This window comes from Herpailurus yagouaroundi, unplaced genomic scaffold (genome assembly GCF_014898765.1).
Source record: "Herpailurus yagouaroundi ecotype Mexico unplaced genomic scaffold, PumYag 183, whole genome shotgun sequence".
Classification (NCBI taxonomy): Eukaryota; Metazoa; Chordata; class Mammalia; order Carnivora; family Felidae; genus Herpailurus; species Herpailurus yagouaroundi.
In genome coordinates, this window is record NW_024412414.1 from 16237761 (window position 1) to 16251593 (window position 13833).

The window sequence follows — 13833 nt, forward strand, 5'->3', positions numbered from 1 at the left end:
CTGTGAGATCATGACCCGAGCCGAAGTCAGACGCCCAACCAACTGAGTCACCCAGGTGTCCCCCAATTTATGACTTTTTAAATTGACCTTGAAATGAACACACAGCTCCAGTACACTTTTCTCCTATCACATTGTAATTTTATGTTTATATCCTCAATTAAAATGTAATCTATTTGAAATTTGGGATTGTATCTTATTTATCATGGATCTCCAAAGCGTACTAGTGACTTTAGCACTTAATAGACACTCAATAAATATTAATTGAACGAATGAATGAATGAATAGAGGGCCTGTTGCCTTTGATTCTCCTTATTCAATGTTGACCTAATCATTAATGTCTAGCTAAACACAAGTCAGTAGGATCGATTGCTGAATCAACTGAATACCATACGGAAATCAATGAACATCAACCCTTATCTCTTTCCATATATATAAAAATTAACTAAAAATGGATCATGTATCCTCACATGGCTGAGAGAGAAATGTCTCTTATGTTTCTTTTTGTAAGAGCATTAAACTACCTTCATGACTTAATTACCTTTCAAAGGACACACCTTCTAATACCATCACATGGGGGTTAGGATTCTAACAGAAGAATTTTGGAGGGACACATTCAGTCCCTGCAGTATAAAACATAAAACTATACAATATTTGAATACAAAACCAGGAGATTATTTTTGTAACCTGGGATAGGCAATCACTTCTTAAAACACAAAGCATAAAACAGAAAAAATTGACAAACTGGACTTTACCAATATAAAAACTTTTGCTCTTAGAAAATGCGTTAATGGGGCACCTGGGTGGCTCAGTCGGTTAAGTAGCCGACTTCGGCTCAGGTCATGATCTCGCGGTCTGTGAGTTTGAGCCCCGCATCGGGCTCTGTGCTGACAGCTCAGAGCCTGGAGCCTGTTTCGGATTCTGTCTCCCTCTCTGACCCTCCCCCATTCATGCTCTGTCTCTCTCTGCCTCAAAAATAAATAAACATTAAAAAAAATTAAAAAAAAAAGAAAATGCATTAACGGAGCACCATTAAGAAAATGAAAAGGCAAACCATAGATTAAGAAAAAATATTTGCAGCACATATATCAAAGAATTTATATCCAGACTATGTAAAGACTCCCAAAATTCAATACGATATTAACAACCCGATTTTTTTAAAAAATGGAAAAGATATTTTAAATATTTTATCTATAAAGATATATGAATGTCAGATGAACACATGAGAGGATGCTCAATATCATTAGTCACTAGGAAAACGCAACTTAAGATCACAATAGAAGGGATGCCTGGGTGGTTTAGTCGGTCAGTGTTCAACTCTTGATTTTGGCTCAGGTCATGATCTCATGGTTTGAGAGTTCAAGCCCATGTCAGGCCCCACACTGAATTTGGAGCCTGCATTGGATTCTTTCTCCCTCTGTCTGCCCCTCCACACCTCTCAAAATAAATAAATAAACATTAAAAACAACACAATAAGGCATAAATTCATACTCATTTAAATTAGCTAAAATTAAAAAGATTGTCCACACAATCTTGGCAAAAACGTGGGGCAACTGGAAGTACTAGCGGGAATGTAAATAGTACAACCACTTTGGGAGACAGTTTAGCAGTTCCTTGAAAAATTACACATACACTTACTGTACTACTGTACTACTCACCTATTTCATTTTTAAAAAAATTTTGTTATGTTTTATTTTATATTTGAGAGAGAGAGAGAGAGCAAGCAAGGGAGGGGCAGACAGAATCCGAAGCAGGCTCCTGGCTCCGAGCTGTCAGCACAGAGTCCAACACAGGGCTCAAACCCATGAGCTGTGAGATCATGACCTGAGCTGAAGTAGGACCCTTAATAAACTGAGCCACCCAGGTGCCCCTCACCTATTTCATTCCTAGTTTTTGACCGAGAGAAAAGAAAATGTCCAAAAACTTGCTCATGAATGTCCATAATAGCTTTATTTGTAAATCCCCAAACTGGAGACAAGCAAATCCATCAACAGAATGAGCAAACATATTATGGTTAATCCATAGAAAGAAATATTACTCAATAGTAAAAAGGAATGAACTATTAATACATGCAACAATGTGGGCTAATCTCAATTATGCTGAGTGAAAGAAGTCAAGCAAAGAGCACATACTGTGTGACTTCATTTATATATAATCCTAGAACCTGCAAACTCATGTACAGTAACAGGAAGTAGATCAACAGTTAGCCAGGGACACAGATGGGAAATGAGATAGATTGAAAGGGGTATGAAGAGACTATTAGATTAGAGACTATTAGAGGTGATGAAATATTTGTTACCTTGTGAAGATGGTTTCAAGTGAGCATACATAAGGTACAACCAATCTAACTATACCTTTTAAATATGAGTAGTTTATGGTATTTCAGTTATTACCCATGACAAAGTTATACAAAACTATTAATGACTAGCTAAATATAACTCATAAACCTAACAAACAAAATAAAAACCCAAGTCCAAAATATAATGTATTTTAAATGCATACCTTAAAAAGGAAATAAAGGATAATGGAACTCAAAGCATTTGGGAATCTTTGAAGATCAATAAAAACATCCAACTAAGCTTATTTATAATATAATGGAAGTAATAACCATTCTACAGCTCAGAGTATAAATGTTGTACAGCTTGAATATGTACAATAATAATAGCTAATAAAATCCTGTGATGGGAGAAAACTCAATAGGAGGATGTATAAGAATTCTAATTTCCAAATATTTTGTGTGGGGCTTAATTAAAATCTTCCCAAATGCAAGCAGAGATGAAGAAGAAGGCAAAAGGGAAGAAGAAGAAAAAGAAGAGACAGAAGGAGGAGAAAAAAAAGGAAGAGAAGGAACAGGGAAAAGGGGAGAGAAAGTGGGAGGGGGAGACACACTGGAGGAAGGAGAAGAATTAAATTCATAATAAGTAAAATAAGATCATAAGTATTAATTTTGATTTTTTATTGGCATGAAAAATTTATCAGTTGCAGATGATGAAACAAAGATTTGAGTACAAGTGGTTTATTTGGGGCCAAATCCAAGGAAACACCAGTAGAAGAAGAGAAAGTGAGACAGGGAAGGGAAGGAAGTGAACATGTTAGCAAACATGACAAAAAATTATATTAAAGATAAATAAATAAATGCAATCTGAATTTCATTATATATTAAAAAATAATATATTATCAAGGAAATTACTGTGTGGGGAGTTTGAGCGCTCTTTCTGTGAAGAATTCTGTGTGAGTAGTTTGAGCTCTCTCTCAAGAGTGGAGAATTCTGGGACAGAAAACCAAGTGTCACTCAACCTGAGAGGAGAGAGAGCTGGGGTATGTATCCACCAAGCCCTGTCAATCAATGGTTGAGGGCCACTCTCAGATGTGTTAATTTTCCAACACTTCCAGCCTGTCCATAGATGAGCAGGAGCAGGCTGCAGTGGAAATAGAACCTTCAGGCAGAGTCCCATGGGCTGGAAATTAGTTTTCAAGCTGACATGCATGGAAATAATGTGTGTTAAGGAAACAAGGGAGGGCATTCTGTACTGGTCATCAATTACACGCCAGATACTGTAACAACTAAACAGACTGATAGCAACCTTAAGAAGTTTAAATTTCCTCTCAATTGAACACAGCTTCTTAGTTTGTTAGCTCTCTCCTACACAACCATGCACATGCAGACAATAGCAGAATATCAGGGGAACACTTATAAACAACTATCAAGATTTAAACATGCCAAAGCTGGTACCAGCTCTTTTATTTTTCCTTTAACTCTGTCTGCTTGCAATCATATCTAATAACAATAATTTAGATGCAGGAGAACTCAATTTCCTAATACGATATTTAGACTTGTTCTGTCACTAGACCCAAAGCACAGAGTAGCAATCCTTAAAAAAAATATATTTTTAAAAATTTATTATTATTTTAAATATAATTTATTGTCAAATTGGCTAACATACACCGTGTAAAGTGTGCTCTTGGTATTTGGGGTAGATTCCCGTGGTTCATCACTTACAATGCAACACCCAGTGTTCATCCCAACAAGTGCCCTCCTCAATGCCCATCACCCATTTTCCCCTCTCCCCCACGCCATCATCCACCTTCCATTTGTTCTTTGTATTTAAGAGTCTCTTATGGTTTGCCTCCCTCCCTCTCTGTTTGTAACTATTTTTTCCCTTTCCCTTCCCCCATGGTCTTCTGTTAAGTTTCTCAAGATCCACATATGAGCAAAAATATATGGTATCTGTCCTCTGGCTGACTTATTTCACTCAGAATAATACCTTCCAGTTCTATCCACATTCGTGCAATTGGCATGATTTCATTCTTTCCCATTGCCAAGTAGTATTCCATCATATACATAAACCACATCTTTTTTATCCATTCATCAGTTGATGGGCATTTAGGCTCTTTCCATAATTTGGTTATTGTTGAAACTGCTGCTACAAACATTGGGGTACATGTGTCCCTATGAATCAAGAAGTGCTATTATTCTGACAAGATCTAAATGCTCAATAAACAGGCAAAGTCATTCCCAAGAGTCTCTTTATAGTTCTAGCCTGAGAAGATACATCTATGCTCATGATTTTGACTCTCACCTCTCGGAGTCTATGGGACTGTGGACTGGGGGGATGGTGATAAAATACTCTTGTCCAATAGTTTATGAGAATACACCCCCCACCGCATCATCCATTCATATTAGTTGGTGAGTCATTTCTGGTATGAGAGCCTTATTTGGTCAATGGTAGTTCTCAATGAAGGGAAAAAGATATATTAATTTTAAAACATACACCAGGAGAACACTTTTCTTGATGTCTTGACCCAGGTTGACAATACAATTTTTCAGCTGGACACGGAGACAATGTATTTTTCCAAAGATGGACTGATTCTATTGAAATGACATGAAAGTTTTATGGCTGGAATCCTAGAAGGATGTGTGGTTTTCAATAAAATATTAATGAAAAAAAGCATTGTTAAAATGATACATTTCCCTTGGCATCACTTAAGCCTTGAATTCAGAGCTATTTCTGGACTTTTCACTCACATGAGGCAATACATTCTCTCTCTCTCTCTGTCTCCCTCTCTCTGTGTCTTTTCCTGTGTATTAATTTGAATTGTATTTGCTGTCACTTGCAATTGAAAGAGTTTTAACTAATTCAGAAATTGGACCATGCGTGGTGTGGTTTCCAGGCAGCCAAAATCCTACAAATGTCCACAAGAGAGCCACAAAAAACAGATTATAGAAACACAGAGCATTTAAGTAGAAAGGAATTTAAACATTATCTAACCCAACCATGTCACTTTTAGGACAAGTTAGTAAATCTCCAAGAAATTCAATGAATCAATATACTTTCAATGAATGAGACTTTAGAGGATAGGGTATTATAACCTAGAACCCTGAACATTTACAGGAAAAAAATAGTTTTTGAGAACAACACTCAAAAGTCAATACAGAGTGTCATGAAGTTTTGTGGACAGGAATTGGTCCCAATTCATGATGCAGCACAATCACCTCATTTATTCTCAATAAATATACTTTGAGCACCAGAAATGTATTAGTCATTGAGTTAGGAGATGGGCATAGAACAGGGAACAAGATCAGCAAGGAATATACATACCTTCAAGGAACATTGTGTCTAGTGAGGAAGGCAGTCAATAAACTAAAAGTTCTACGCAAATAAGTATTGTTGCTATTATAATATACACTGCAAAGGAAAAGGTTGACATGAATGAATGTAAGAGGAGGACCTGCCCCTATGGCAGTGTGGTGGGGGGAAGGGGGGAGGGTTGGGGATCCAAGAAGGTTTCTGAGAAAATGGTATTTAAGTCAAGACCTGAAGGATACTAGAAATTTGCCAGGTGAATTTGCAGGTTGGAGGATTCCAGGCACATGCAGAGTCTCTTGATGGGTAAGAGTTTGGCTTCTTAAAGAAAGGGAAAACAAGCCAGCATAAGTGATGATTAGTGGAGTGGAGAAGAATAACTCAAACAAGGCCAGGAAGATAGGCAGAAGGTAAGATCACACAGGGACTTCTGGGCAGTTTGGAAAGAAGTTTGGACATTATCATAGGAGCAAAGGAACCACTCTTCACACACGGTGGGGTGGGTTGTGGTTTGGAGGGGGCCAGAATGAATGCAGAGATAAGACAGGCATGAGAACAACAATCCAGGCCAGAGATCAAAAGACCGCAGACAGTACTAGTTTCAATGGAGGCAAAAGTGAGGATAAATACAGGAAGTGGACTCTTAATATCCTGGAGGTATTCTCTGGCTTTCCTGTACTGGTTGAAGTTGTGTGTGGTCACTTACAATTTGAAGGGTTTTTGCTATCGCAGAAACTGGTATCGGGGCGGGGTGTTTTAGTGGGGAAATGATGATTCAACGAGGAGGGTGGTGTGCAAGGTGGGAGAGGAAGCAGATGAGAGTAAAGAATAACAGCCAGGTTTCTGGAAAGAGGCAGCGAGGGGATGGATGCTGGTGACGTTTACCAGCTTATAAAACAAAGGAGGAGAAGGAAGGGGAATACCATAGGATCGTGATGGCATACCAGAGAGCTACTTTTGAACTGTGTTCCAGCTTAAGGACTTGATAAGAAAGCCAACTAAAATAGGATTGCTTTGGGAAGGGTAAAACTACTGAAGCCAGAGAGTCTCAAACATTTCCACCTATGTTCCTGTAAAGCAGAACTTCAGCATGTTGATGTTCCGGTAAGTTTCAGTAAGTTGATGTCTGACATCATGGCAGACAATTCAGCTGGCATCCCTTCAATCTGATATCCTTTAAAAATCCACTAGCCAGGGGTACCTGGGTGGCTCAGCTGGTTAAGCCTCCAACCCTTGATTTTGGCTCAGGCCATGATCTCATGTTTTTCGAGTTCGAGCCCTGCGTCAGGCTCTATGCTGGCAGTGCAGGGCCTGCTTGGGATTCTCTCTCTCTCCCCCTCTCTTTGACCCTCCTCTGCTCGCTCATGCTTGTGCACACAGGCTCTCTCCCAAAATAAATAAATAGACTTTAAAACAATTTTTTTTTCAATCTATTAGCCATTTACTTAGTGGAGGTAGAGTTCCACAAACAAGGAATTTTAAAAATTTTGAAATTTTGTGTTTCTGTGTTTATTTCTCACCACAATCGGGAAGGAGAGTCATCCTCAGCCCTGTCCTAGTAGGTGGGAAGTATGAAGTGGAAAGAGGGTCAGGCTGAGAATGGTGGGGCTAGGATTTAAACTCAATGTAAACTGCATGTAGTTCCTGAAGCTTATATGTCACATAATAATTGGTTGTGGGTTCCCACTTGTTCCAGAAAAACATATTCAAGTATCTTAGCTTTTTAAATGTTTTAAAATATAAGGAGGGAACTCAGTAGATGCATGGAGTACTTTGTGCTGATTTTAAAAAAGAGATTAGGGATTGGGGGGGAAACCTTTATAAAGACTCAAAAACTCATGGTACAGTTCAGTTATTTTTGATATGTTACTAGCTTTACAAGTAAGTTTCAACTTTGCTAAATAAAATGTGGGAATGGGGACAACTGATTTTTACATCCTCCAAATTCTCCTCATTGTATCTCAAACACAAAACGTCATTAAAACCAAACAGCATATAATTTATAGTATGGCATTTGAAAAATACTTTTTTTTAATTTTATGGGGCTCAAACTCACAACCCTGAGACCAGGAGTCACATGCTCTGTGGACCAATCCAGCAGGCACCCCTATAATATGGCATTTTTTAAAATGAAGCAAAGTTTTAATGATTTTTAAAAATAGGCTAAGCTGTTTACCAAACCAAATATTACTTTACCAATCCTTAAAAGGAAGGAATTAAATATTACTATTTAATATAAAATTTTAAGCTTGAAATCTTAAAAAAATTTTTTTCAAATGTTTATTTATTTTTGACAGAGAGAGAGACAGAGCACAAGCAGGAGAGGGGCAGAGAGAGAAGGAGACACAGAATCTGAAACAGGCTCCAGGCTCCGAGGTGTCAGCACAGAGCGCAAGGCAGGGCTCGAACCCACAAACTGTGAGATCATGACCTGAGCCAACGTTGGACGCTTAACCGACTGAGCCACCCAGCCACCCCGTAAACTTGAAATCTTATAAAAGAAAAGAAACACACTTCCAAAATAACACCAAAAAAGACATGTCTTTTTTAAAGCTTTTAATTTAAAAAAACAAAAACAAAAACAAAAACAAGAAATCGATAAAACAGGAGATGGCATTCAAAAGGACAAGTAATTAAATCATAATATTTCTGTTTCTTTTAATTTGCTGTAACAATTAATTTTCTTTGGAGTGTTGTTTTTTTAATGTGCATTTCTTCCCAAAGAAAAATCACTAAGAAATAAGTTTTCCAACATAAAAAATCTACTCGGGGTTTCCTTGGGAGCTATAAACAACGGGCGCACTTTTCAGGGACAACACAAATGTGAAACTAATGACACAGAAACCGCACCAGATTCTTACATACTCAGGCATACGGTGACACAAACACCAGTGCTTTTTCTTGAGGACTCATGAGACTATTTCCAGTTTTGACCTGGGAAGAACAAAAACTAGGATAACTTTCTCTGTTTGGCAGAGAAATCTCATCGGCTTCAAATACCAGCGCTGTCACTGTGAAATGAGTTGACCTAAGGTGTCACTCTCTATAATTCAATTCACAGAGCATAACGGATTCACAGAGCTCTTTCTGTAAAAGGCATGTGCGGTGTGTGTGTGTATATGTCTATGTATGTGTTGCATGGTTTGTAAATTTTTTTGAAAATTTCTTATCATAAAGATTCCATCTAAGGATTAGAACTTCCTTCTGCCTGCACAGGGTTCCCCAAGTTCTGTCACTCTGCCACTAGCACCAAGCCTCTTGGTAATGCTTAGAAGCCTGCATCAAAGACAGGAAGGGAAAAGCAGAAGTGAAAGGGAGATGAAAACATAGGACCCAAGAAACAGAAAAACCTAAGAAAGCTTGCTTACCATAATACTAATTGATGATATAATAATTTGTACCCCCATGGCATCCAACATAATTCTGAACTCAGTGTGTTTCTAAATTCAGTCATAAAATCCTGTTCATGTTAGCTTATCCAACATATGCAACCTATCTTTTTTTTTTGTATAAATAACAGGCAAAATTTGTACATAAACTTAAATTTGTACAAATGTTGTCCTGTCCTCCAGGTGGGTTGGAGTAATTACTCTATCACCGGATCCCTATTTTGTGACCGTGAATAAGTTTTTGTATGGCATGCTTGTTTTATCAACACCATAATTGTAATAAGATAAATACTCTCCAACCTGGATGAGTCCATATAAATACCAATTTCAATAATAAATCCACCCATAGTCACAATTTGCAATGGAAGTCCTGAATATGTATTAGACATTTCAAATAAATAGCAAAGCTGGAGTGTCATACCCTGAAATGCTAAACTGTCATTCAGGAAGTTGAAGGAAAACTTGAACATATTTTCTAGCCAGTTAATTTTTTTTAATGTTGAAATTTTCAATGTAAGTCACAATTTCTGAGGTTTATATTAGAAAAGAAAAACTCAGCAAGAAAAATATTGTAAGCATTTCTAGTGACCCTACTACTGGACGTCTCAGTCTCAATGCATACAATACTGTTACATTTTGCTCTTAGACCCTGTTCTTTCATTTTTCCAGTGGAACTCTGTAGTCACATGTGTTTGAATAGAATTCTGAAGGAAACAAGAAGAGGGGATGACAGAACCAGTGTCACGCTCTTCCTGTATAGATTCTACATGCCATATGGAACAACCCAACCTTTGGCAAACTTCAGATCACAGGGTACATGTTTTAGGAGTCCACCAAATTAAAATCTGTGTTTCCCAGATTTCAAAGGCATTAATGTAGTAGTTGTCTGGGAATTATCAAAGGCAGAGGAAACACCGCCTCATGGTAATATACTGGATGGAAAACAATTAGCATTTTCAGGTAGTAGGGATTGCGAGAGAAAACTAACTGCAGATTCTCCACCAGACTCAACTCAAAATTTCAGGATACCATGAAGAAATTCCAAGGCAGAAAACCACACTAAATTCTAAGGTTTCACATTCTCATCGTGCATCATTCTAGAATGTTCTAGAATTGTATCATGGACCTTTGCTGGAAATCTGATTCTATGTATTCAGACCAGAACCAATAGTTAAGAGTTGCGGGTAAGATTCTCATAAAAGAAAAGGCGTTTCTATACTCAAAGTCTTTATAGCACATTTTTTGTAGGACTCACCAGAGGAGGAATAGAACTTTTTTAGGTTTATAAACCACAAAAATGTGAATGACGTTTGTAGGGTTTGGTGGCCATGCTGAACATGTAGCAAAACTGGAATGGAAGTCAGGCAATCATGTTCACATCCTGGCTCTTTCAGTGAAACCATATTTGTGGGTATGTAGGGTACTTTTCCTCCATCCAAAAGACAATCCAAAAATTCCTCCACAGACTTTAGACATAAACTAATGAATGACATCACCTTTAATGGTGAAATGAGGAAACATAAAATATAACAGTGAAGAGTTCCACATCTTAAAGGTAATTTCCTTAACAAAAATAAATCACCTGACACCCAACTGATCAAAAGGAGGGTATGGGCTAATACTTTAACATTTTAAAATTTGCTACTACCATAATGGTACTATATCCCAATATTAATTGGCATCTACATATTTCTTTGTAGTGCTGAGGTTTTCATATATTTTTACACGGTTAAGACTTCTTCTGTGGATATGGTACCTATGATATCCTACCAGGTTCCAATATATAGCATACCATATTTGCATTAACAAAATATTATTTTTCATTTTATACTTTTAGATTACTGTCTATATATGATGAAAAGTATTTAATATTTTTGTCTCCAAACTTCCTCTGTAAAAGAGGATGCATCTTATACATACCTGTATGTGTTACAGAACAGCAATTATATTGGGTATGCTTGTTTCTTTGGGTTACAATTTCCTTCTTTGTCCAATGATAGAGGCCACTACTAAGTTCATTAGGCTGTTGCAAACATCAAGATCATTTAGGCACAAGGTTTTTGAGATAAATAAAGCATTATAAAAAATGTTCTTACCCTGTTACGAGCTACAGGAGCAACAAGGGATTAAGTCAGATTCCTCTGGGGAATATAGAATTTCCTCTACTGTAAGACCTGCCCAGTTCCTTGGCTAATGGATGGGTCAGCCTAGAGAAGAAAAAACATTTAAAGAGACCTTTCCAAGGCTGGTAGGCAGTTGAATTTTCTTGCCAATGGAATTAGCTGAACGATCTATTCTGTACACGTAAGTTTGAAGTTGGCCTTCAATTTCCAACCATTGCCCAAGAGTTTAAAGAAGAGAGAAGGTCACACCTATGAAAGTAAGAGATAAAATGTTTTTGTCTGTAGTTAAACACAAAAACACATCTCTGTTAAACTGACCCCTTGCGTTTAACACAATGACTGAATTTCCTTTCAGAAGGTATGGTTGTATACATATTTCTTATGATTTAACCTTCCACTAATCTAAACAATATTTCTTAAAAAATACCCCCAAATATGCTTCATCCTTTAACACTGCCCAATTAGTTGAAATTTGAATACTTCTTCCAGCTCTGTAAATATAATCATTTTGTCTAAATTTTTGTCTCAACATAAAAATCTCAGCATAGGGGCCAGCTTTTACTCAAACTACCTGTTTCAGATATGTATTACAATGGAAAAGACAACCAACAAATAAATATATGAGTAGGAAAAAAAAGGCTGGAAGTAACTACCTTTAAAATACTTGGTTGGTAGGATTATGGCTAATCTAATCTTGATTTTGGTCCACTGGCCTACATCCTCTACAAACTTTTTTTTTTTAAGGTTTATTTTTATTTATTTTGAGAGAGAGATAGACAGCAAGCAGGGGAGGGGCAGAGACAGAGAGAGGGAGACAGAATCCCAAGCAAGCTCCACACTGTCAGAGCAGAGCCCAACGCGGGGCTTAAACTCACCAAACGTGAGATCATGATCTGAGCTAAAATCAAGAGTTACACACTTAACCAACTGAGCCACCCAGGCGCCCCGCTCCTCTACAACCTTTGAACAGTTTTCTGTTTTACAACAAGCATGTATTACTTTTACAAGAAGGGTATGGGGGAGTCATTGACATAGAAAGTGTCTCAAGAATACTAGATAAATATACAACACGAGATGCCTCTGACATTGTCTCAGACACTGAACAGGAAATGGAAGGCTCACAAAAGTTCCTCTTCACAGCTAGCTCAACCTGCTTGAACAATGCTAAGTGTGTAATAATATTTTTTTTTTTTTAAAAGAGAGAGATAAATACCATTTTAGAAAAAATTAAAGCACATTTCCTTTTAGGGGCGACTAATTCAGCAACATTTAACGAAGCTTTTAAAACGCAATTGTCACAGAGCACCATTAAATATTCACACGAAAGAGACCCAGGCAGCTTAAAGATGGACATGTCCTTGTTCTTGAGATGCCCAATCCGCTTGCAACAATATGAAAAATATTCAGTGCATCTGGTTGGGGCCCACATGGATGATGACGTGTTTCTCGTAAGCCCTTTTCATTGTTTTCTCGATTTGCTTCAAAAACACTTGTGGGATTCGTCCACATAAAGTGTGCACAGTCTCCAAAAACTTCAGCTGGAGAGGGTAATACATGGATTGAAAGAGATTGTCTTGAAAGGGAAACTGAAAAATGGTTTAAAAAAAAAATGAAAGAAAATGTTTTAGTTACTGAAATGCCATTTAAAACGCAAACAACATTTACCGAAAAATGAAACAGGGAATTAAGCATGCAAGCATAGGTTTGGAAGTTCGTTTTTTTTTTTTTTAATTTTTAAAAAATATTTATTTTGGGGGGAGAGAGAGAGCACGCGCATGAGTGGGGGAGGGGCAGAAAGAGAGGGAGACACAGAATCTGAAACAGGCTCCAGGCTCCGAGCTGTCACCACAGAACCTGATGCGGGACTCGAACTCACGAGCTATGAGATCATGACCTGCGCCTAAGTCGCACGTTTAACCGACTGAGCCACCCAGGTGCCTCAGTTTGGATGTTCTTAGACATAGTGGAAGGGAACTCTGAGGATAGAAATTCAAAACCTGATTCAATCCTGTGCAACCTGAGGCAATTACTTACCCTATTTGGGCTTCACTTTCTTTCTTTTGTTCTTTTTTTTTTTTTTTTTTAAATATGGTTTATTTGGGTCCTTAAAACTCTTAAAAGCTAAGACCAACATGTATCTTCAGGGACAGGATATTCTCTACATTGTATGTTCTTGCTGAAGAGAAGCAAGGCTCAAGTAGAGACGTGACATCACCTGCAATAAGACACTGAATTCCTCATATATTTTGTTTGTCTCAATCTCTTCTTTTCCTATTTATTTATTTATTTATTTATTTATTTATTTATTTATTTATTTATTTTGAGAGACAGAGAGAGAGACAGACAGACAGACAGACAGACAGAAGGGCAGAGAGAGAGAGAATCCTAAGCAGGGTCCGTGCACTGCCACTGCAGAGCCTGATGCAGGGCTCCATCCCACGAGCCATGAGATCATGGCCTGAGTTGAAACCAAGAGTCAGATGCAGAAGTGACTGAGCCACCCAGGTGCCCCTGTGTTTGTCTCAATCTTAAATGAAGAAACTCTAGGGTATGTCTATAGTAATCTGATGAAGTCCACAGTTTGGCAATTACTAGTGAAATCTAACATCCATGAAATTCATTTTAATAACTCAGGTACCAAACACTGCTTGTTGGTTTTTTCCCCATATAATCCTGTGCTTTTCTTTTCTTTTCTTTTCTTTTCTTTTCTTTTCTTTTCTTTTCTTTTCTTTTCTTTTC

At 37.6% G+C, this 13833-nt stretch overlaps 1 protein-coding gene across 1 annotated transcript in view; it reads right to left on the reverse strand.

The window, feature by feature from the left end:
- Nucleotides 1-12288: 12288 nt before the first annotated feature.
- GXYLT2 (glucoside xylosyltransferase 2) overlaps nt 12289-13833 on the reverse strand; it is a gene marked incomplete at its 5' end in the record, with an annotated part of 94781 nt that continues 93236 nt past the window's right edge. The window contains one exon of the mRNA XM_040492167.1: nt 12289-12680. Within this exon, the coding sequence (XP_040348101.1) occupies nt 12498-12680 (183 nt within the window). The remainder of the gene's footprint in view (nt 12681-13833) is intronic.